Source organism: Carassius gibelio, chromosome A4, assembly GCF_023724105.1.
Source record: "Carassius gibelio isolate Cgi1373 ecotype wild population from Czech Republic chromosome A4, carGib1.2-hapl.c, whole genome shotgun sequence".
In the NCBI taxonomy this organism is placed as follows: Eukaryota; Metazoa; Chordata; class Actinopteri; order Cypriniformes; family Cyprinidae; genus Carassius; species Carassius gibelio.
Window position 1 is genome coordinate 17088199 of NC_068374.1, and position 25666 is coordinate 17113864.

Sequence of the window (25666 nt, forward strand, 5' to 3'; positions counted from 1 at the left end):
TTACTATAAATTTAAATAATTTACAATAAGATTTAGTTAACATGAAATAAGCATGAAGAATACTTCCACAGCATTTATTAAGCTTAGTTGATGTTAATCTCAACATTTACCAATTAACTAATTATTCATATTAAAATTTGTGCTTGTTAACATTAGTTAATGCACTGTGAATTAACATGAACTAACATTGAATGACTGTATTTGTACTGATTTCACTATTTTTAAATGTTAGTTAATGTGTATTGTTGCTGTTTGAGTATAAACAATATCTGCAAAGTTGCAGCACTGAAAGTTCAATGCAAACGCAGATATCGTCTTTTCAAATTCTGGCAGTTTAATGCCTTCAAAAATCGCTGACAAGGGACTAAAACAAACTTCTTCCTGGGTTCTGAACATCACAAACCCAGACAAACCCCACCCACGGAACACGCAACAAAGGGGCTGAGGCCATGTTTTGCTGCTTTAGAGAAGAGGAAGAGAAAACTAGGGGTGCACATAAGAAATCTGTTCATATATGAATCGCGATTCTGTCTTCTAATGATTCTAATGGATTCACAAGTTTCAAAACCAATGTTCTAAATCAGCGGTTCTTAATTCTTTTCTTCGCATCACCCTAGGTTGACCAGACATCCCGAAAAATTAGGGACAGTCCTGAAATTGAGTAGTTGTTGTCTGATAGACATTAAAAACTGTCTGCGGAGGTTGAGTCATCCTGCAAGCAGCCCCCGCCGGTTGCTCATTGGCTGCAGCATCTTAGCAAACAGGTAGTTAGGCGCGAATTTAGATATGCATTGATAAGCTAATTTTCATTCATTCGGTTGGCATGGCTGGTGTACCGGAACCCCAACACGCTGCTAAAAAGCAAAAACGCCTCTGCAGGTACCGGGAGGAGTGGGTGGGGAAGTATCCATGGATTGCCACAGCCTTAAGCGATGAAAGTAAAACGTTCTGCAAAGTGTGTAGGAAAGAGTTTGGTGTTTCTCATGGAGGGGAGGCAGATTTTAGGCTGCATGCTCGCAGCAAACTACACTGTACCAACACCGCGATAGTACAGACCAACACGTTGGTCTCGTCCTTGTTTAAGAAGCAGGATGATTTCATGTATAATAAAATAGCTGCTGCTGAGCTGACCTCCGTGTTCCACTGTGTGGTCCACCAATAATCATACAGATAGCTTGACTGTGCGATGAAATTAACACCAAAACTGTATTCTGATTCAGCTATAGCTAACCTCGTCACCTGCGGTCGCACAAAAAGCTGAAGCACTGGTCATGAACATCCTGGCACCCCTGCATCTGACTCCTCCCAGAGCCTCAAGTCAAAATAAATATTATTTTCCATTGCAAATGATGCCTCTAATAAAGGCAATGTGAAAACATTCCCAATCTCTGTGAGATTCTGGACTCCTGAGGAGACCCCAAGAACGGAGTTCTTGATTTCTTTAGACAGGCAGCCGAGAGCGCAGATGCTGTCACTGACACCTTACTGAATAAATTAAAGGAACACAAACTCAGCATCCATAACATCTCGGCATACTCGGCTGACAATGCAGCAGTGAATTATGGAAGAAAACACTCCATTTACCAAAATCGGAAAAAAAAAAATCAGCAAGATCCTGCCTGCAAACTGCCCAGCTCACATTATACACAATGCCGTTAAACGTGCCAGCAATGCAAACAGATGTGGAGACTATTGTGATAAAATAATTCAACCATTTCAGCTGTTCTGCCAAGAGAGTTTCCACCCTCAAAGAAATGTTTGAATTTACTGACATGGAGTACCATACACTGTTGCGCCACGTCCCGACACGATGGTTGAGCCTGCTCCCTGCAATTGACAGACTTATTAACACCTGGCCAGCTGTGTGGAGCTACTTCTTGTTGCTGGGAGAGGAGATGTGCCCCATGTCCTCTGGGATGCGCTCCGGGGTAACGAGCGTGGAGAGGAAGATGAATGCAGCGAGTTGGAGGTCACTCTCTTCTTCTTGCAAAATACTTTAAAGATGTTCACTGGTGCTGTGCTGAGTCTTGAGAGTGACAGCCTCACCTCAGCTGAAGTGTATGCGCTGATGAACGGCCTCCGAACCAAACTGCAGCAGCGCAAAAAAAGATGCTTTTTTCCGAGCAAAAGTTGACCGTGTCCTCCTCTCCTCCATTAATCTTAGGGTTGACAGGCTCAAGAGAGAATTCACAAGTTTCTATGATATTGCGGAGCAATACCTTTAGAAATGGTTCAATTTCTTAAAAACTGGGCAGCTGTTCATCATCCAGTCTTTCAATCTAAAGGAAAAGCAAGAAATCAGCTACCAGAAATTAACTGCAGCTGTATCTGCCCTTCAGATGGAGGATGAGCTTGACCTGGATGAGCTGTGTTCTGAAAGAGATATTGCCTCATCTTAGGGTGACCATATGCGCCGTTCATATGGGACACATCCCAGCCAGAATTTTAATAATGCCTTAAACATCCAGAGCAGCTTGACCAATAACATGCAGGTATTGTACATAGTCGACCAATCGTGGGGCTGCGTGTGAGAAGGTGAGATCTAGAAGGAACAATCAAAGCTATGCAAATATGCACACGTGTTTGTTCGTTCGATTGACTTGAAGCGTCGCTGCGCACAAATCAAAAAAAAAAAACAAAAGTGCGCCACAATCCTTCAAGTCAAACGAACGAACATACACGTAAAAGCGTTTCAAAAGCATAAGGAGCCGTCTGTTCTGCTCTTTATAGCTCTCATGATTCACAACAATCAATCTGCACCGTACAAATAGCCAAAACCTGGATATTTTAGGCAATATTAAAATCCTGAATATGAACGGCGCATATGGTCACCCTACCTCATCTGGAGATACACAGTCATCATGTAGGTGAGCTTTGGGCTCAAGCACTCAGGAGCAGGTCTGCGTTCCAAGTCAAGCTGCTGTCTATCATTTTGAGCATCCCCGTGAGCAATGCGTACTCAGAACAGGTGTTTTCAATTATGAAAGGTGCATGGACGGATGTAAGAAACAAGTGCTCATTTAACCTGGTCCGCAACGAAATCAAAGTAAAAATGAATTTGGTGATGAATTGTGCAGAGTTCCATAAATACATCCTTGGAAAGACAGGAGTGGTGGAAAAAGTGAAAACCTCCACAAAATAGGCTGACGTCTGGCCTCCACAATCTAGGTAAGCTATAGCTGTGTGAATTGAAAGTTTTATTGTTTCTATTAGGGCTGCACGTTTTCAAGTTTTTCATTAACCGTTAACCGAGGCCCTTAGCGGATAATACTCGGTTAACCATAGTGTGCGCCAGGGTTTCCGTTGTCCGGTAATTGCCGGACATTGGCCGAAAAAAAAAATGAAATGTCCAACAAAATTTAATCTCTCCGGTCAAATTGTCCTATTAAAACTGCCTAATAATCCCGCCTCCTAACACAATCTGAATTTGAGAATAAGCCTAAAATGTATAACGCAAATATACACCGACCTTTGGCTATGTTATAAAGGAACAGGCTCTAGTAATAGTTATGTAACTTTCCGTGTTTAGGCGAAGGTAACAAGCAGGCTCCGCGGCCGCCTCGCTAAGGCTATGACTATGACTATGTTTGACAGGTACAATATTTGAAAATCGATAATTATTATTATTATTTTTTAAATTACATTTATATCTGAATTTATGTCAACCTATATAATTTCAAATATCAAAATGTCATGAATTCATATGTATTTTAGTACAAAATGACATATAAACATATTTTCCTATTATATTTTGCCTGGAAACGCTTCCAACAAGGCGTCGGTTCTATTTCTAGCATGCACGCGTCGAGCCACGCCTGAGTTGCGCGTCTCACGCAGGCAGTCGGCAAGCTCTAACCTGTTAACATGGGAGCCGAATTAAAAACAGACACGCAGCCACGCAGCTGAGACGCTTTCGCCACGCATCCAGTGTGTCGCCGCCGGCCTAATGATGCCTGGGTGTTGGCTGTTGAGATTACAACAACGAGGTTTTACTTGAAGTATATCTAAGCACTGTATTGCAATACTTGCATTTTGCCCCGTCAGTCTCAATTTTAAAGTGCTCCAACGCTGTACTTTTCTTTGCCCGCTTCATATTAGAAAAATGACTTCTTCTTGTGGACATTACAAATGTCTGGGAGCGCTCTGGCGGTCTCTAGTGGTACAAAAATGTATTACAACTAAATTCAATGCACACCATTGACGTCACTTAACCGAGCAAAATCTCTTCGTATTCCTTTATTCGCAGCACTAAAGCGTCTCCTAACAAAGAGATTAAGACGGACCACGAAGTAAAAACAAAGAAAAGTACTTATAGAGTCTGTTAGCACATGTCTCACTGAGATCTTTTCGGATCCTCTGCACTTCATCGCGCATGTGCTTGATCCGCGTTATAATGACCATTACTTGGATGCGGAAATAAGGCAGCGCGCACGAGAAATGATCCAGGCCGCGCTGGATGCGGAGAACCCGCGTGGAGACGGAGAAGCGCCAAGCGCAGGAGACAGATCAGAGCGCAGAAAAAAAGACTGGTCTCTGCACCAGATGAGTGGAATGCACCATCGCTGTCTGATATGTTCAGTGGAATTCTGCAAGAAAGTGCCTCAAATAATAATAATACGTTGGCTATTTTGTTCTTATACACACACACAAACATATATACATACATAATATCAGATTGTAGCCATATTTATGCTAGATTTTCTGCTAGATTTCTGCTTTAATTTGATAAAAATGTTTATTTATGCCCTGGCCCTATTTAAATACACTCTCTCAAATATTTCTCAAATGTCAGGCAGATGACAAGCTCAACTGCTCAACAGCTAGATGGTTATCTGTCTGAAGTCCCCATCCCCAGAAGTGATAACAGTCTTGCCAACTGGAGAAGTAATGCACTTTCTAGTCCTACATAGAAAAATTTCAAATGCACTTCACCTAAATGCACTTTGTTTTTATGAGAGAACTGTTCATTTTAAAACCTTTCTGCAGGCCAGTAGGCCTGTACATTATTATTAAATATACACATGAGTGGGATAAATTTTTAGTTTGAATTTTATTTTACACTGTGCATTGTTGCAATGTGCTTAATAAATATTTACATCATTTGTAATTATGTATTTTTATGTTTTTTTTTAATAAGTTATGTAATTGTAATTATCTTTGAAACTTTAATATTAATTTATGCAATTGCAATATCTTAATTTTAGTAAAGTTAGTACACGGTCATAGCAATAAATGCAATGGTACTAATAATTGGCATAATTTATTTCTGTGTTTCGGTTTCGGTTTTCGGCCTTGGTTTTCTCTTTTTCGGTTTTCGGTTTCGGCCAAGAATTTTCATTTCGGTGCATCCCTAATTGCAAGTATACTTCAGGTCATGGCTCTGAACGGGTTCAAGGATCGAAAATGAAAACGGAAACAAACCAAATTTTGACAGGAACAAAACCAGAAACAGAAACTAAATCAAATTTGATAGTTTCAAACAGAATCGAAAATTTGAAATGGCCATTAACCGGTTAATTACGTTATGTTATCATTAAATACTTTTTTTTTTTTTTTTTTTTGATGTCAACCAATCAAGAATTCCAGTAATAAGGCAAATGTAAATTTAGCACTGAAGCCAACGAATGATATGTCCACTCCACTGTAAATTCATCATAGGTAAATCGCAATGGCAATGCACCACCCTTAGAGTTTATCTGAGGATAGCGTAAGATGAATTCAACAGATCACATGCACAGACAGCGCTTCTGTGAATGGAGAAAACAGAAAAACTATAGGTTTACATAAAAAGGAATATAGGCATTTACATTAAATATATTTCACTTAAATCATAATGACAGATTAATGAAACAAAAGTAAAAATTAGCTAAATTACGATTCTTTGTGACACATGTGTTCCAAAGTTTAAACAGCAAAGAGTAGTTTTCTTTATTTTGCAAAAGCTTGACAGCTTTAAATGTCTTGCTGTCAGCGTTGGTATTACCATTGGCCCAACACCTTATGCGCACACACAACATAATTTTGTTATATTGAAGCCTGTTCATTATCAAAATAAAATACAGTTAAAGAAACAAATAAAAAGTCACACTGTTCCGTTGTACAAAATTTGCTGCATTCAGCTTGACTGCACCTCACTGTGCTGATATAGCGGATCTGAAGGATGATGTTTTATATCGATGAAAGTACAAACACTATATAATAAATCATATTTTAGCATCCAGATACTTCGGGAATATGGAAACATTTGGATTCGTGCCGAATGAGAGTGGTAAGCATCAGCTTCACCTTAAATTAATTTGTTTTTGGATTGACATTTTTATAGCCTAAACTTGAGAGGATTTGTTTCGGAGAGAAACTAATAACTGTTTTTAGAATGTTTGTAAACATTTTGCTTTAGATTACAGGCATTTTAACCATCATTATTTCTGATAGTAGTAGGGCTAATAAAATGTGATGTGAGTCGTGACTATTTTTTCACTCTCAAAATGCAATCTTATTCAAGTGTTTTTTTAAACAATGCAGATTTTTTTTTTTTTGTATATCTTTAAAAATACTTTGAAGTCTTTAAAGTGCAAAGTATATTATTAATGAGTTTTTTTAGTAGCCTACATTTTGCCAAAATCTGCTGTATTGGCTGTGACAAGTGCAGTGTGTTACTGGCTAACGTTACCAGATCTCTCTTTTTTTCCTTTTCTTTTTGAGTAAAGAACACGCTGTACTTATTACTATTATTATTATTATTAGCCAAATTATAGGCAAATAAAATGTTTTAAAAAAAAAAACGTTATTAACCAGTATTTCTTCCACCCGAAATGGTTTTGGAACGGTAATAATATGAGAGAAACGCTGGAACAGAAACGTTAACATATCGATTCTGCTAGGATTGAACCGATTTTTTTTTCTTTGTCAAGCCCTGTCTGAGGTACACTTTTAATATCTTGCATTTAAAAACTGATATTATACAGAGATCATACAATCGTTATTAATATTGATATTAAAACACATTTTAGGTATATTATAAATAATGTGCACTGTGCAATAAAAGAACAATTTCAAATAAAGTTTAATTATAATTTTATATCAGTAAATCTTTTGTGATATGTCAATAAATATGTTAAAAGATTTGAAGTATACTTAGTACGAAATAATGGCATTTGAAATAAATCATGGCCTATGTTTTTTTTAGGGGCATCTTCAGGGTGGTACTAACATTAAAATTAAAGATTAAATTAAAATGTAAAAATTGTCATTTTCTCGCTCATTTATTTTAAGAAAGGTTAAATGTCTCATTAGCACAATAATATATATGTTTAAAAACAAAGGTAACTATGTATCTGAATAGTAATCACATTTGATGACACTGTAATAGCCTATTTACAGGATACTTGGTTCATTCATTTTTAGGAGAGCTGAAGATCTATAAAACTACTCTGTTCACTGATTATTGGAACAACATGCCTAATGTCAGGCAGCTCTGAATTCAGCCACACTCACTTGGGTCCTCCACACTCAACAGCAGATGCTTTGACCACCGGCAGTGGCTGGAATCCCACAGGCTCCACACTCAGTGTATTCTGCTCAACTGCCTCCAGGATCGCTGATCCGAGCTGTGGATAACACAAACTATACATCAGTCATGCACAAATAAATTAAAGAAGTTTACTAAACTGCCCTTTAGAAGGCCAGATTATGTAAAAATATTTACTAATTTATTTTAATCATTACTCATAATTTAATCCCTTTCTTTCCTACCTTTGGATAAACATTTTGGTTTGTAACTGAAACCAATATGCTATTTTTATTCTGTTGTTCTATTAAACAGTATATGACACAAGGTTACCTATATTCAGGGGTTTCTGGGGGTTGCGGGAGCACACACATACACAGGGTTATTTGACAAAAAAAAGAAAAGAAAAGAAAAGGATTTTCCTTAAAACTAATTAGTAATGTATCTGCCATTGCCATTAGCCCTTGACAGGTTCGGACTACAGATTATGGTGGGATATTTGAAACAGCAATACCAAGAAAGGTTACTCACAACAATATAGTGCAAGCACATGTAACCTTTAGGATGCTTTTGATATCAAGTTTTGCTGGTTAGCTTGACAAGCTACAAGATGACCTACAAAAACTAAAACATGAAATTTCTGAAATTGTTTTGTTCAAAAGAAATAAATACATACTAGGAAATGAATATAAAATAGGAAATATACAAAGACAGTTTACTACAGAAAACTACACTTCAGTTTAAATGAAAACAACAAAAAGCAAACACATACACGGCTCCGCCGCCTCCACCTCCTCCATCAACTCTTACAGCGGACTAATTCTCCACACCACAGACTAAGGACAACTTCACAATGACCGATGCACACTCTTTATCCTCCTTCTCCCCACTCTCAGAGATGGACGTCTCCAAAATTCTCCTGTCCAATCATCCTCCTACTTGTCCACTTGATCCTATCCCCACTCACCTCCTTCAAGCGATCTCTTCTTCAGTCATACCTTCACTTACTCACATTATCAACTCCTCTCTTCACTCTGGAAAATTTCCCTTAGCATTCAAGCAGGCTCGGGTAAGCCCATTGCTCAAGAAACCATCTCTAAATTCAGCGCTTCTTGAAAACTACAGACCGGTATCCCTTCTTCCATTCATTGCAAAGACACTTGAGCGAGCTGTGTTCAACCAGCTTTCTATGTTCCTTGGACAGAACAACCTCCTGGACAGCAACCAATCTGGCTTCAAAAGTGGCCACTCCAATGAGACTGCTCTGCTCTCGGTTACTGAAGCCCTGCGACTAGCAAGAGCAGCTTCAAAATCCTCGGTACTCATCTTACTGGACCTGTCTGCTGCTTTTGACACTGTTAATTACCTGATTCTCCTGTCCACCCTCAGAAAGATGGGCATCTCTGGAACTGCTCTCCTGTGGGTTAAGTCCTACCTCTCTGACAGATCCTTCAGTGTGTCTTGGAGGGGTGATGTTTCAAAGTCACACCACCTTGCTACTGGGGTTCCTCAAGGCTCAGTACTTGGACCACTTCTCTTCTCCGTCTACATGACATCTTTAGGATCTGTCATTCAGAAGCATGGCTTTTCTTATCACTGCTATGCTGATGACACCCAAATCTACTTCTCATTCCAGCCTGATGACCCGACGGTAGCTGCTCGCATTTCAGCCTGTCTGATTGACATTTCTAGCTGGATGAATGACCATCACCTTCAGCTTAACCTTACAAAGACTGAACTCCTGGTGGTTCCAGCTAACCCATTGATTCATCACAACTTCTCTATACAGCTGGGCTCGTCAACCATAACTCCTTCGAGGACAGCCAGAAACCTAGGAGTTGTGATGGATCATCAACTAAGCTTCACTGACCACATTGCTACAACGACCCGGTCCTGCAGGTTTGCCTTATACAACATTAGGAAGATTAGACCCTTCCTGTCAGAGCAAGCAACCCAACTTCTTGTCCAAGCTCTTGTTCTCTCCAGACTGGACTATTGTAATGCTCTCCTGGCGGGCCTTCCTGCATGTAATGTCAAGCCTACGCAAATGATCCAGAATGCAGCAGCGAGGGTTGTCTTCAATGAGCCAAAAAAAGCTCATGTTACTCCTCTCCTCATCAGGTTACATTGGCTACCAGTAGCCGCTCGCATCAAATTCAAGGTACTGATGCTTGCCTACAAGACGACCACTGGCACAGCACCAACTTACCTAAACTCACTGGTTAAATCCTATGTGCTCTCCAGAAGTTTGCGCTCTACAAGTGAACAACGCCTGTTGGTGCCATCCCAAAGAAATTCAAAATCACTCTCACGGACCTTTTCCTGGACTGTGCCCAGCTGGTAGAATGACCTCCCAATCTCAATTCGTACAGCTGAGTCTTTTTTCTGAGTCTCATTTTCAAGAAACATCTAAAGACTCATCTTTTTCGCCTGCACTTAACCTACTAACACCAGTACTTTTCCTTTTCTTGTCTTTTTCATTTAATAAAAAAAATAAATAAAAAAAATACCTGGCTATGCGTTCTATACTAGACTAACTGAGACTTGTCATGGCACTTGTATACTGTTGTTGTTCTTTTGTTGACCTGACTTTTTCTATTGTTCTCATTTGTAAGTCGCTTTGGATAAAAGCGTCTGCTAAATGATTAAATGTAAATGTAAATGTAAAAACATTAAAATTGTCCAAGAACTGGTAACTTAAACAGGGTTTGTACAGATACTGCAAAATAAAATTCCAGAATTTGGTTACTAAAATCAGATCTCACTTATTAATCAATACTGTTGTCATCTTTCAAATTATAATATATCAACTAATAAAAAAATGGTACAAATAAAGTGCATCACATGCAAAAAATACAATAACTGTGGCAAATGTAACATTTGAAATGATACTATGGCAAAGGTATTGCTTTTTCACGGTATTCAAAATCGCTATCGATTTTGAATACTATTAATTAGTATTCAAGGACATTTAAATCCATTTAATTTTAATATTTGGCCACATGCAAAGTCAGAAACTTTTATTTTGAAATTGTGATGTACATTAAAATCAGAAAAGGCATTAAGAAATATGTTGACGTATTCTCCGGCGTTGGCATTTAATTAAACTTTTTAATTTAATTTTTACAAATCAAGTGAATTTTCCCAGATGAACGTTAAGCAACCCTAACTCACAGCACATGCAGAGGAAGAGTTTAGCCCCTTTCACATATACATGGCTCTATTTTAACGACCTAAACGCAAAGTGTAAAGCGCACTCTGCAGGTGCACTCAGGGGGTGTCTAAATCCACTTTTGCTATTTTTTTCAACGGAAAAACGGTTGGCACGCCCGGCACATGGTCTAAATGAGTTGTCCCTATTCTCTTAATGAGGAATGGGTGTTTTTTGGGCGTAAAGTGCAATAAACCAATCAGAGTCTCATCTTCCTTTCCTTTAAGAGCTAGTTGCGCTTGTGCCATGACGGATTTGCTATTTACACGCCGGAATTTGTTAAAGCTCCAATATGGCGAAATTTTGTAATAAAATTTCCGAAAATAACTTGCACAGTGTGATATATTTCCTCCAGTTGTGTACTTACAATATCTCAAAAGTCTCCAAAGATTTTTTATTTCAGAGAAATTCCGATTTTAAATAACTGGCCGTCCCGGAAAAGAAATGTCGCCTCTCAGTGACGCAATGTCCGCTCTATACTTTGTTTCCAGTGTAGACCATGTGATGTTCCACCACACCGGAATATCACATGGTCAAATGCGGAAGTGGTGGTTATGTTATAGCCGTGCGTATGGTTTGGTTGTCATTGTTATGGATTACTCGATTACTCTTTGGCGAGTATTGAAGTGCCAGTAAAACGTAAGCGTCCATATTTGGATACACGCAGACTGTGTGACAAACGGAGGAATAAAACCAGGATAAATATCGGCCAGTCGTTTACGAGATGGAGAGAGCTGCGCGAAAATCTTGGACTTGACAGAGACTCTGCTCTCGCGAGTGTATTGATAGACAGGTAAGCAAATCAATTATTTATTTTGTTATTGTACAAGTAACGTAATAGTTACAGTAAAGATGATTTTAATAGATATGAATTACACCACATATCTGTACATTCTGTCACTGTAGCATTTTTTTTATCAATAACGTTACCTCTGAGAAAATAACAACGTGGCAAATGGACTGTTTCAGTTTCAATAATAGCACTTATAAAAAAAAAGTTATATTGCTCTTTTTACTAAGGTAAGGATTTTTATCACGTGTGGTGACCGAGATTATGGCAGTACAATTAAATACAATCGGATATGTGTTGTTAAAAATATATTTAGTCATTACTTGCAAATGTTCGTTCAAATGTACTTTTAGAACGATTGGTTTGAGCACGTTAACACGGCATTAACCATAAACACGTAACACTGCACAACATTAACCCAACAAATCATTTAACAAATAGCTGTAAGTTGTAACGGGATAATACAAGTAGGTGGCCAGCCTTTCTGGGGCTTACCGACGCGGCAGTGCCGCGGTGGTAACTGAAATTCAGTCGCGTGTTAAAATCATTTGCGAAACTACCGCCAGGTGGCGCAAAGGGACATTCTTGGTTTAAAAAAATCTTCAGGTTCCATATGCAGAGCGAAATGGGAACGGTCCAGCATTTAGCAATAATTAGTATTATTCTTGATTTTTCAAACTACCAGCATTTTTGAATTATGCCTTTTGTGTGACCAAAAATTAAGCATTATTTGTTTCAGCTGATCGTGCTGGTGCCTCGCGCACATAATGGAAACAGAAGTCGTTCACCAGACATTCGGCTTGAGCACTTTGACATATTGTTAATTATGATTTTTTTTTCATCTGAAACGCACACAGCCTATTTACCTCATGAATAATAGCCTAGTTAAGCTTCAAATGGGCAACATCACAAATATGGAAACGTTTGATTTTTCCCGATTGAGCCTATAGCCTATTTTTTTCCTCACAAACTCTGATTTATTTTTTAGCGCGTTTAAAAAAAATAAATAAATAAACATGCAGCAAACGAAAATAGGTGATTGATCCGTTCAAATGAAACCTATACACGACTCATATATTTTTTTCCTCTGACAAACTTTATTTTTTATTTTTTAAACACGCTAAAAAATAAATTAAGAAAACATTCAGCAAATGAAAATAGGCGATTAATCCGTTAAAATGTGTTACTCTTGGTTAACAGTACTAATTATAATTATTTTACTTCAGAACAGAGCCTGGCACTAATCTAGATTATCCATGTTTTTTTTCTTTCTTTCTTTCTTTCTTTCATTGCATCTGAAAACGACTTTGTTCATTACATTCACTTCACGTGATCTGGCGCAGATCAGCCTGCTGCAAAGCTCAGCTGTGGACGATTTAAAAATGTTTGATATAAAGCAGTGGTTCTCAACCCGCGGCCCGTCACGAATTCTAATGCGGTCTGCACAACATGCTGAAAAAAAAAAAAAAAAAAAAAAACGTTATCAGTTTGTAAAATTTTATTGTTTACATCAATTTAAAAAAAAAATTATGCTACTAATGAAATATAAGCTATACCCTAATGTTTTTAAGTGTTTTTTTTCTTCTTCATATATTATTTTCAGACATGAGCACTGGCATAAGCATTTAACGAACACATACAAGCGCGCACTTTGGCAGAATTCAATTCAAATAGTCATCAACAGCCATTAGGTAAATTGCCTGTAAGGTAAAATTGCGCATCAGAATGGACACATTTGTTTTTTAAGGGAGAAAAAAAAGAAATTCAAAAAATGCCAGCGAATGAACATGTACAAACGGTCAACAGTCGCAGTATCAGTATTGAAGGAGAAGTGCTGGATTTTCGTTTTTTTTTTTTTTTTTTGCCCTGCAACTCACTTGAAGAAGTTCAGATAAATGGAAACACCATACACTATGTAACAATCCTTAATTGAAGAAATGTGGCAAATATCTCAAGAGAGAACCTCATATTATTAAATTCAATAGTGCTTTCCATATTTGGGTCAAAATAGGCTACATTCGTGAACGCACATTTTCTGAAATGTTGCGCGTCAGGTCATGCAAGCCTGCATCTTAAACCCTCTGTCAAACTTTCTGCGTCCGCGAGTCCGCTATGGACCGCTAGGTAGGCGTGACGTAAAAATCGTCTTTGGAGAGTGTGTGCAGAGACGACCTCACGGACAGGTGCGCGTGGTCAGTCGGCTTCAAAAGCAAAATTGCACATGTGCAGCCAGGCAGAGTGAAGAAGCTCATTGCTACTCGAACCTGTGCAATCCGTCAGTAAAAGAATATAAAGACAGTGAGATGTGCAATAATTCTGGGCAATTGCAGAGCTGGCCATCAGCCTGCGCATTCAGAATTATAAATTGAAGAAGTCTGTGTCCGCGCTGGCCGTGTACGCGTCTGGATTGCTCATGCGGAAAGTATAACACAGGCGTTACAATCGCAACTTCTTTGTGCTGTTACTCCTTTCAAGCTGAATCTCACAAAATTGGTCAGCTCCCGACAGCATCAGGTGTTTTATTTATGGGGAGTAGAATTGTTTATTTCAATGAATGTAATAGATTATATATCATAATAGTTAGGCTATAATATTATAAATCAGGTTGGTTTGTATTGCTGACGTAATATGTAAATTATATGCGTAGACTTGCACTTACACCATAGTGCGGCTCGCTGGAAAAAAAGGTTGAGAACCACTAGGTTGCGGTCCCATTTTATACAGGAATTGTTCATTTAAAAAAATCAAAATATATTGTTAGTTCTAATTATATTGTTAACACAAGTTCATTTAGAACTTTTTTTTACTTAAGAGAATTTAAAGTTAGTTTAATAGTATTTAAATTAAAGTTTTAAAAAAAGGTTTTAATTGCTTAAATTATTGTTATTAATTAATAATATGTTATCATGTTTATTGTTGTAAAAAATACGTGTTTATTCTTTAGAAAAACAAGGGGGAAAATAAGGGACAATCCGAATATTTGTTTTGCTTTACCTATTTATGTAAGCTACAATTATTCAAATAATAATAATAATAAAATAATGTCATTAAAAAATACCATTGGCCTGAGTAATTTTGACCATTATAGAATTGTGACTTTGAAGATAAGTCATTTAGGTGGTAAAAATACTGTGAAATTAATAATGGCATGGATTTTAGAGCATAACAACTGAAGGTTTATGAAACATTAGCCAATAAAGCATTTTTTTTAAACAACGGAACTTAAAGTTGTGAACTAAAATATTATTTCAACCATACAGCATGTGAATAAATAAAATTCATAATTTTCATAACATTTCATTATTCATAAAATGCATAACGTTTCTGGTTTTTGGATATGTACTTCAATATAATGAGCTCCAAGTTTAAGAATAGTCCTAGACTTCTCTCTCTCTTTAACAGCATTAGCTCAATGATATACGTCTTCCTTCCGTTAGACTTTTCCTGCCTTGCTAAATGTTGGGCTCATGATCAATAAGTTCGCCTCAATCTGATTCAGTAAAGTCAAACCGCAGACAGTGAAGCCTCGGAGACCCGCGCTGTGAGGTGGGAACAGAGGACTCCGCTTGGTCTTAAAGCCTCCCGCAAACATCCACGATCACAAATAACAATGATTTTCATAAAATAATGATGAATTATTAATTGATGATTTGTTATTATCATTACGGTCTTGTGAAAATAATAATATGGGCTGCGAGAAAATTATGAATACAAATAGTAGTGCTGCTGAGTGCAGGCATGTTTCAGTAACACACCGTTCCTCAGAGCCAAAACACAGACCGAATTCTGTTCAGCTGGAGGGGGTTGGGTTTTGGATAGTTATTCATGGCTTGTGGGGTCGAGATAAAGGTGTGAATTGCTCTTTCATATGGATAGTGTCATGAGGCTTTCACTTGCTGAACCGGTTTATAAAAGGACTGTTGTTTTGGTTATATTCACACTGCTGGCTCTCTCTGACAAGAGAAATGCAACATTCACACATTACACTATTCCTTTTCGTTTAAAAACATTTCAAGCTTTCTGTAGATATATTTTTAATGTACCTATGTGAGACACCACGATATTATGTTAATTAAAAAATTATCATTATCATTATCATGAAAAATTAAAGTGATGAGACGGCGCCTCCCTGTCATTAATGCACATTAATAATTTTTGCACAAACACTTGAATATGAGCTTCTTATCGCGAGTAAAATTCATGCCAATAGCCAACATATTTAGCTTGATCAGAAGGTTGACTGCAAGAGTCGAGCGGGATGTTAAGAGTTAGTCTGTTTCTTTTACTGATTATTTTCGGGTTAAAGCATGATTTAAACAGATTCACACTCAATCGCTTTCGCAATAATGCGTTCAAACAAATGTAATTTTACAGTCAGTGTTGGGAAAGTTCACTTTCTACATGAACTAGTTCAAAGTTCAATTCACAAATTTTAAAATGAACTAGTTCAGTTCATAGTTCAAACCACAAAATTTTGAACTAAGTTCACACAGTTCCAAAAATGAACTAGTTCATAGTTATTTTTTTCCATATGTTGTTGCGAGCTATTATTTTTCAAAATTATTGCAACAGCCCATATAGAATCACAGACAGCAATTATTTTATCAGTTTTAACAATGAAACTATGCCTCAGATTTCATCTTCATATCCAATTTTGAATCCTTATCCAACCAGGGTTTACATTAGCATTGAGGGGACAGCACTTCCCCCTTGTTGCTTTAATGCAGTGTTTCTCAAACTTTTTCAGCCCAAGGACCACTTTATCTCCCATTTTTTTTCTGAGGACCACCTAACAGAATCCCACTCTAACACGCCCCCAAAAAACAACAAAATAGGAAGGATAAGCTACATTTAAGTTTAATATGCGACTGTTTCAAGTCAAAAACTAATTATTCAAACACAAATGCAATGATCAGAAATTATTATATTAATTTTTATTTAATTTGAAAAAGTAAATGCGAAATGGGTTGCAGCTTAATATGAACAACAAACTGCACATGTGGAAAAAAAAAACTGCAATTAAACACTGTAACAGCCTAGGTCCCACTTAATGCCATTCCATTAGTTTAAAACTGAGGTGGTGGGTATAGGAAGTCTATGGTTGTAACTATGGTAACAATAAAATGCTGAAAAGAATGTTCCCCTTAATGTCCAATATCACTGAAATTATTGGGATTTTACACATGAAACAAAAACTAGTACATTACAAAACTAATAGTTCTGTGGATTTTAGATTTTGAGATTTCCATATAAAACTTTAACGTGAATATTAATGAGATGGGTGGTGCTGCTTATCACACATCAGTTTCTGAATGTCTGGCTCCAAAGAGGAGAGTTTTAGGTAATCTTTTTGCGGACCACTAGGGGGCGATGGCGGACCACTAGTGGTCCGCGGACCACACTTTAAGAATTACTGCTTTAATGCTTTGTCTCCCATTCTCACCGACCTTGTCTATCATAAACATCATCAAATTCTTTTAAATGATCATACGCCTTCTTTCTACATGCTGCTGTCGCCGCGATTTTTTTTTTTTATGACGCGTCACGCATGCGGCGGACGGTGTTGCCAGATTGGGTGTTTTTCCGCTACATTTTAAGACCCGTTTACGGTGTGTTTTAGCCGGTTTTTCGTTTGGAAGGCTCTATAGAAATCTGGCACCTTATTGAACGAAGTTAACCTGACAGAGCGTGCCGTTCACAGACACCAGAATGAACGAGTTGACAGTAACGTTCATCGGGCATTAATTCAGCACGTTCAGTTCACGTTCGCCCAAAATATGAACGAGTTCATGAACTATCCTTCAATGAACGCGTTCAGGCACAACACTGCTTACAGTGCTACATTATCAGCATGCTATCTGATTTTGAAATCTTGAAGAAGTTAATCGATCTGTTTAGATAAAATAACTGAAAAAGATGTTATTTTCATCACAAACAAAATTTTCACAGCAGAAAGCAGCAATTAAAGATGTAGCTAATGCTTACAATGTTATTAGTTTGGCATGTGATATAGGGAAAAAGTTTTCACATAGCTTAAGCCACTTTGAAACTCTCCTGTTATTTTTTAAAATTATTATTATTATTTTATATGCTTTGTTATGAACATAACATTTCAAACATACTGAAATACTTTATTCACGGAGTGAAGGCGGAGCGTGTTTCTGGTATCAGTGCGCGCGGAGGGGAAGTTGTTGCTTCTCACAGACTCTGCTGCGAGTGAGAGAGATGTTTAACCTGACGAAACGAACATCCGCAAAAAATCAACCTGCAGCAATGCTCGTTCATCGACTCGCCAAGCTTTACTTTTGTAGGTCGCATGGCAGTAAATAATTCGATAATATGACCATGCAGTCAATACATATATTTAATAAAAACGTTAACAAGCAGGGCTGTAAAAAAAAAAAAAAAAAAAAACGCATGCCAGGTCTACACCGGTCTGGAGTGCAACGATCGAACCAAATACAGCAGAACACAGTGATGGATATACACTGGACACGATCCCCATCAGTGAACTGATGCTCGTTCTGTTTATGATGAAATGTTCTGACACTGCGTTTAGATGATTTGACACTATAGTGTGATGTCATCAAGTTTAGACACACTTTTCGCTGTGGGACACAGATGACAACTCTGGCGTCCGGTGTAGACACATACAGTGAGTGCTCTATTTACAAATAAGTTCTATAAGAAAAAAAAAAACAGCGGCATAACGAGATGGAAATATAAACTGGAAAAAATATTAACAGGTCCTCCATCCATGACACTGACTCACTGCTGAGCTGCCAGTTTTAATCTGAACAGCTCTTAAAGCTGAGTGGATGGTTAAATGCATGATGGGCTAGTATTAAATTAATCATCTTGTTGCAGTTATAAATTTGACTGCTAAATGAATGATAAAGAACTATATTAAAACTTTGTTTTGTAAAATGTCTTCGTCATTTGAATATTGATTTAAAAATCGGTTAAAATCATAAATCATTTTTTTTTTTTTTTCAAAAAAAAAAAAAACTGGGATTTTTTTTTTTAGGCCAGATGATATTACCCTACTTTAAAAGCAAGTAAAGAAGGTTCCCTTTAAAATTACTTTAGTTATCAATTACTAAAGCTTTTTTTTTTTTTTTTACATCGTGTGAATGTTGTTGATTATAATAAGAGAACTTGCATTTAATTGTGAGGACGTTTTATTAATTCTTTTGAGTTTCAAAGATTTAATCGTGCCGGTTTAATTTTATTCGTTTCTTGTTTTAGGCAAATTAGGCCTAAATCGTGGGAACGAAATTATACACTGCTTCACATTTAAACATGCAACAATTTCTTAATCAGTTTACAGACAAATGTCTTTTTCCCAATAGGTTATGTCAAAATAAAGGGCAGGTAACGAATAACAAAAATGCATGTTGTTTTATTAAAGGAAAAAATATATTTATATTTAAAATATAAATTAAAATATAGGCATAATATATTAAAATATTGACATTTTGCATATTAATCCATGTAGCCTACCCCCCTAAAATAGGCTACCACTTTTAATGCTCGGATGCAAAGTAAACCATAATTAATTTCAAATAATATAACGCATAATTAATATAATATAAATAATACTGCACACCTTTTAAATGTGTCCAATCTAAAATATGGTTTAATACCATGTAGCTTAGAAAATATAAGCACAGACTCTTTCTCTTTCTAAGAAATGCATATAACTTCATAAATACCAAACTTTCTTCTGTGAGTATTAAATATTAAATATATTAAATATTTAAACTAGTGTTTTTCTTTCATTTTCCGCGACTGAAGCAGTCAAATGTAACACAGCAGCGAGGCAAAACTGGCGTCTATTTGCGAATATGTGCTTTGATGCGCTTGTTTTATAACTTGTGGTTAAGCGCCACTCAGCGGTCAAAGGCTGCACATGCACTTTACACCGCGGCGGCGGTAGGAGTGGGGGTAAAAGCAGCGTTTTGGATGTCTAGTAAGTGTATATGTAACGGTGGCCAGCGAGTAGTGCTGTGCAGGTAAACCTCACTCCCCGATCTCAAGAGACGCACTAGCGACAGCCTCCTTGTTAGTGCGTTCGCCTCCCATGCCGAAGACCCGGGGTTCAAGCCCCACTCGGAGCGAGTGCGAGGAGCGTCAGAGAGGACCCGTGAGAGAGGGGTATTACATAAAATAATACGATCAGATATACAGGTAGTACAAAAACGAATAAATTACCTCATCCGTGATCATGATTCGTTTATTCAATTTAGATACATTGCTATGGTGAAAACGCATTAAAAATGACATCTCCCATCGTCACCTGCTTCATAGCGTCATCAAGCTTCGCCTTTGTTATTGTTGGAAATGCGCCCTCTTGTGGTCAATTACAAAAATCACATATTGCAGCTTTAAGTGCAAAGACAGAACGCGTCTCTGAGATGAAACTGAGCTGTTCGTGTGCGAGCAAATAGCCTAATTCTGATACATACAATGACTATCCATTATGACATGTAGGCATATATATATATATACCCTACAAAAAAAAAATCTTATGCATTGCAATCCTTTAATTTTTAATATTTGGCATTTTTGTGTGCTGCTGTGCGTCCCTGTTTGTAATAAGCAGCGTGTTCGCTCTTTAATAACAAAGAAAAAACATTGCGCCAGACTTTAGATCAGGTTTGAGCTGGTCTATGGTGCAGTCTATTTTCTGCTCCTTAAAATAGCATTGCGCCAGCAATGTGCCTGAAGACACCTTTTTTTTTAGACCAGCACGCCCACGGGCGCAAAAATGAGTGCAAATGCATTTGCTAATTAAACGACGTGGCCCTGGACGGGAAAATGCGAATTGCGCCAGACTGAAACTAGCAAACACAAGTGCGCTGCGCCTTGCGTCGCATTGCGCCGGGTGTGTTATAGGGCCCCATGTGTGAACCTGACCTTTTAAAAAATCCCAGTAAATTCATTCTGGCAATCATATCATTCTTATGGAGATGGCTTGATTACTCTGAGCTGTTTACAAAGCTCCACTGATTTTTTTAATAGCTTTTCTATGTAAATATATTGCTAGATGGAAATATTTGACCATTAAGCATAGCAGCTTTTTCACTGTCATGCTTGTGACCCAGGCTTTTCTCCATTCATCAGCTAATGCACATCTTGTGTTTATAAGAGCGAAAACTTCTGATTGGCTAGTAATGTGAGTTTTGTTGAGAGTGAAAACTGTGTTTGGAAGATAAAGTAAAAAAAAAAAAATAAATAAATAAAATAAAAACTAAAACACCAATAATATATACACATTTTAAAAGTGTGTATGCATAAAAATGCTTTCAATCATAAGTAAGCCCAAAATACACCAGAAGTACTATTATTTTTAAAGGGGGGGTGAAATGCTATTTCATGCATACTGAGTTTTTTACACTGTTAAAGAGTTGGATTCCCATGCTAAACATGGACAAAGTTTCAAAAATTAAGTTGTACGTTTGAAGGAGTATTTTTGTTCCCAAAATACTCCTTCCGGTTTGTCACAAGTTTCGGAAAGTTTTTTCCGAGTATGGCTCTGTGTGACGTTAGATGGAGCGGAATTTCCTTATATGGGTCCTAAGGCACTTCTGCCGGAAGAGCGCGCGCTCCTGTATAGCGAGGCTGAGCAGCACAGACATTTCACTGATCAGAGCGAGAGCGTCGCGAAAAGTCACAAAAGAAGTGTGTTTTTGGTTGCCAGGGCAAGACAACCCTGCACAGATTACCAAAAAAAAAAACAGCATTAAGGGACCAGTGGATGGAGTTTATTTTTACAGAGCATCAACGGAGTTGTGCAAGTGTTTTTGTTTGTTCCCTGCATTTCGAAGATGCTTGTTTTACAAACAAGGCCCAGTTTGACGACGGATTTGCGTATCATTTATTTCTTAAGGATGATGCAATCCCAACGAAAAAGGGTCACGTTCGTGTGTTGGAACCGCAGGCGGTGAGTAAAACTGCTTAAAATATCTCTGCCTCCTTGTTAGTGCGTCCCCTCCCATGCCAGAGACCCGGGTTCGAGCCGCGCTCGGAGCGAGTCGTTGCTGCTGCTGCTCTCGTTCAGTTTCAGCCTCGGGATCTGATTCTGGATCATAAATAAACGGCTGAATCTGACTGTAAGCCATGGTTTGTTTTGGATGATGGGTTTTCCCTCACGGTAATGTCACAGCTTCCACATGCTCTCAACGCAAAAGCCTATTCGCGCTCGTGATTCTTTAGCTCCGCCCACACGTCACGCCTCCAGCCGGTCGTGTTTTTCCGGGAAAAATCGGTACAGACTATCTTTCTCTTATGAATATAATAAAACTAAAGACTTTTTGGATTTATGAAGGATGCAGTACTACTCTATATGTACTCAAGATTAACAGGATATTGAGTGAAAACGAGCATTTCACCCCCCCTTTAAATGTATATGCTTTACTACTTAAAGCTGCTAATTTAAAAAGACAAGAGATGCAATCATCAACAATTATTTACAACATTTTACAATATAAAGAAATCAAAGTAAATGTTATAATTGATGTATATTTATTAAATCATATACTTTAACATTTTACCTAAATTTCACTGTATAGACTATAGACCTTATTTTTGTTTATAATTTTTTTGCTTCAACTACAATATGAAACTTTCTACACTACAGTTTCATATAGTTGACATTAATGTTTTTTAACAAATCATTATTAGATTCAACCAGAAGAGAGCACCTGTAGATTATTATAGACTAAATTATTATTCCAGATTCTCAATGATCAGCTGATGTATAGCTTATTCTAGCTAATCATTTACAGAAACTAATGTCTATAAAATAATAACAAGGAGGAGCTCATAAGTTCTACAGAGGGATGACAGCAGAAGCATACCTCAGTCTTAGAAAATGTCAGACATGGGTAGATGTCTTCTCTGTAAATGCGCTCGAGGAAGGAGCAGCTTCTCTCCAGGGTTGGCTCCTCTTTCCACACTTTGAACTCAGTGAAGAGAAGAGAATCCACCTACAAACACACACACACACACTACTTAATACTGACAATTATAACTTACACTTATACTTTTATAGACCATTTCAAAATTCTGGATGAGATGACTTATGATGACGACATGAAGATTTATCTTCCTTTGAAGGTCAATGATATAGTAGTTTGATGAATTATCTGAATTACATCAAACGATTAACAGAATATCTTTAGAATGTAGAAAATCAGAAAGAAAAGCAAGCAATTTGGATGCTAAAAGAAAAGGGGAAATCAATTAGAACTATAGGGAAAAAACAAAGGGCATGGAGAAAATCAAGAGTTTGGAAAATACTGGCGACATCAGCAACCAACGACAACCTGATCAGCTGAGAAAAAACAATGGTAGTTGATGACAGACTAATCATAAAAGCTGTGAAAATGAATCCTAAAATACGTGTCTGTAAAATCACTAACAACCTCCAGAAAGCTGGGGTGATGCTCTGTCAGAATTAAACACAGAATTACAGAAGCTACACCGCAAGATGCAAACCTCTGATCAGCACCAACAACAGAAAGGCAATATTCTTCACAAATGTGAGCCAGTTTTGGAACTGAGCTGATGGACTGATTAGACAAAGATTACATTTTATCTAAGTGATTGGAAAGCAATTGTGGAAAGAAAAAAGGGAAATGCAAATGATCCTAAGCATACAGCCTCATCTTTAAAGCTGTGTCATGGCACGGCCATGCATGGCTGTCTCTAGAACAAGACCTCTTCATTTTAATGATGACTTAATGTATTACGGCAGTACAGGAATTTATTTGGAAGGGTACAAAATCATCTTGTCTACCAATATTCAAGAAAAAGTCACCAAACTTTTTAAAAAGCACTTCATAATGGATCAGGACTATGACCCAAAACAGCCTGCCAGTTTAATCAAGGACTTTATCAAGGCAAAGAGATGTAAAGACTTCGATTACCCGGATAAATCTCCAGATTTAAATCTGATTGAACATTAATTTCACCAAATGAAGAGGAGACTACAGACAGAAACTCCCCAAACTACAGTTGGAATTGGCTGCATTAAAGGCATCCAAACCTCTAAAAGTGCTGTCCTTTTTATTTGGTAAAACATGTATGTGTCGAAAGACCTAACAATAAAATGTGACATTTTGCAGTTTTGTTGCATATTCATCTTTTAATCATATTTGCAATTGTCTTGACTCCACAGCAGAGAAAGTACAGGGCACTGTATATACATACACACACACACACACACACACACACACACACACTCTCCGGCCACTTTATTAGGTACACCTGTTAAATTGCTTGGTAACACACATTGCTGATCAGTCAATCACATGGCAGCAACTCAATGCATTTAGATATCTAGATGTGGTGAAGACAACTTGCATAAGTTAGAACTGAGCATAAGAATAGTGAAGAAAGGGAATTTAAGTGACTTTGAATGTGAAATGGTTGTTGGTGCAAGACAGGCTGGTCTAAGTATTTTAAAAACTGCTGTTCTTTTTGGATTTTTACGCACAACCATCTCTAGAGTTGGAATGGTCCGAAAAAGAGAAAATATCCAGTGAGCAGAAGTTGTGTGGACGAAGATGCCTTGTTGATGTCAGAGGTCAGAGGAGAATGGGCAGACTGGTTAGAGATGACAGAAAGGCAACAGTAACACAAATAACCACTCGTTAATACCAAAATATGCGAAATACCATCTCTGAATACACAACAAGTCGAACCCTGAAGCAGATGAGTTACAGCAGCAGAAAACCACACCGGGTGCCACTCCTGTCAGCTAAGAACATGAAACAGAGTCAACAATTGGCACAGGCTCACCAAAATTGAACAATAGAAAATTGGAAAAACTTTGCCTGGTCTGATGACTCTCAATTTCTGCTGTGACATTCAGATGGTAGGGTCAGAATTTGGCATAAATAACATGAAAGTATGGATCCATCCTGCCTTGTCTCAATGATTCAGGCTGTTGGTGGTGGTGTAATGTTGTGGGGGATATTTTCTTGGCACACTTTGGGCCCTTTAGTACCAATTGAGAATTGTTTAAATGCCACGGCCTTCCTGAGTATTGTTGCTGACCATGTCCATCCCTTTATGCCTACAGTGTACCCAACTTCTGATGGCTACTTCCATCAGGATAATGCACCATGTCGCAAAGCTAAAATCATCTCAGACTGGTTTCTTGAACATGACAATGAGTTCACTTTACTCAAATGGCCTCCTAAGTCACCAGATCTCAATCCAAAAGAGCACCTTTGGGATGTGGTGGGAGGCAAAAGGGGGTACAACTCTGTACCAGCAAGATGTACCTAATAAAGTGGCCAGTGATCGTGTGTGTGAGAATGTAAATATATATATATATATATATATATATATATATATAGTTATAATAAATCATACAAGATTCATGGCAGTTGTTTTGTTTTGAGTTTATATCCCGACCTCTAGATTGCAGTTATAAATTGAATATAGTTAGCTGCTAGTTATGAAGGATGAAAGAAATTCCACCTTGGTGTACAAAGCTAAAGTGTGGCAACATTTCGGCTTTCGCTACACACAAGGCAAAAAAAGACTGACAAAAGTCATGCGCTTTGTAAAAAGTGCAACGCCAAAGTCAAATATTCTGTGTGTGTGTGTGTGTGTGTTCACGTGTGCTCATGTTCTTCACACAGAATCCTGCAAGCACTTTTTTTTCATTGATATTACGCAGATACGTGTTACGATTTTAAACAAACTGTGAACCTTTAAATCAGGGTCTAAAAATATATGTGGTCTGTTTATAACAGTTTACATTTTATACATTTAATTTAATTTAACAAAATGTACAAAATGTACCCCCCCCTTACTTGTAATGCACAAAAAGTGGTTCAATAACATTGAATGTTACAGGGACTAATTAATGCAAATGCAGATCCCACTTTGTTCTTGTTAAACATTTTTATTTATTTATTTTAAAGGTTTCATATGGTGAAATGTTCTTAATGACAACTTTCCAAAAATTATATCCTATCCCTAAAATAAGAAATATTCCAATATATCACCTCGTTTACAGTATTGCAACTCATTCTTTCTCAACCCCTTTATCATGATACATATCGTATCACCAGATTCTTGCCGATACACACCCCTAGAACATACATACAGTACATCAAATATGGTAAGAAAAGCAATC

The 25666-nt window shown here is 37.5% G+C and overlaps 1 protein-coding gene across 8 annotated transcripts in view; it reads right to left on the minus strand.

The window, feature by feature from the left end:
- The window catches only part of LOC127971948 (rab-3A-interacting protein), a 48979-nt gene that overhangs the window by 7414 nt on the left and 15899 nt on the right, over nt 1–25666 (minus strand). For all 8 annotated transcript variants that reach the window (XM_052575337.1, XM_052575312.1, XM_052575289.1 and 5 more), the window contains 2 exons: nt 22371–22499; nt 7495–7607 (listed from right to left, as the gene is read on the minus strand). In XM_052575337.1, the coding sequence (XP_052431297.1) occupies nt 7495–7607; nt 22371–22499 (242 nt within the window). The remainder of the gene's footprint in view (nt 1–7494; nt 7608–22370; nt 22500–25666) is intronic.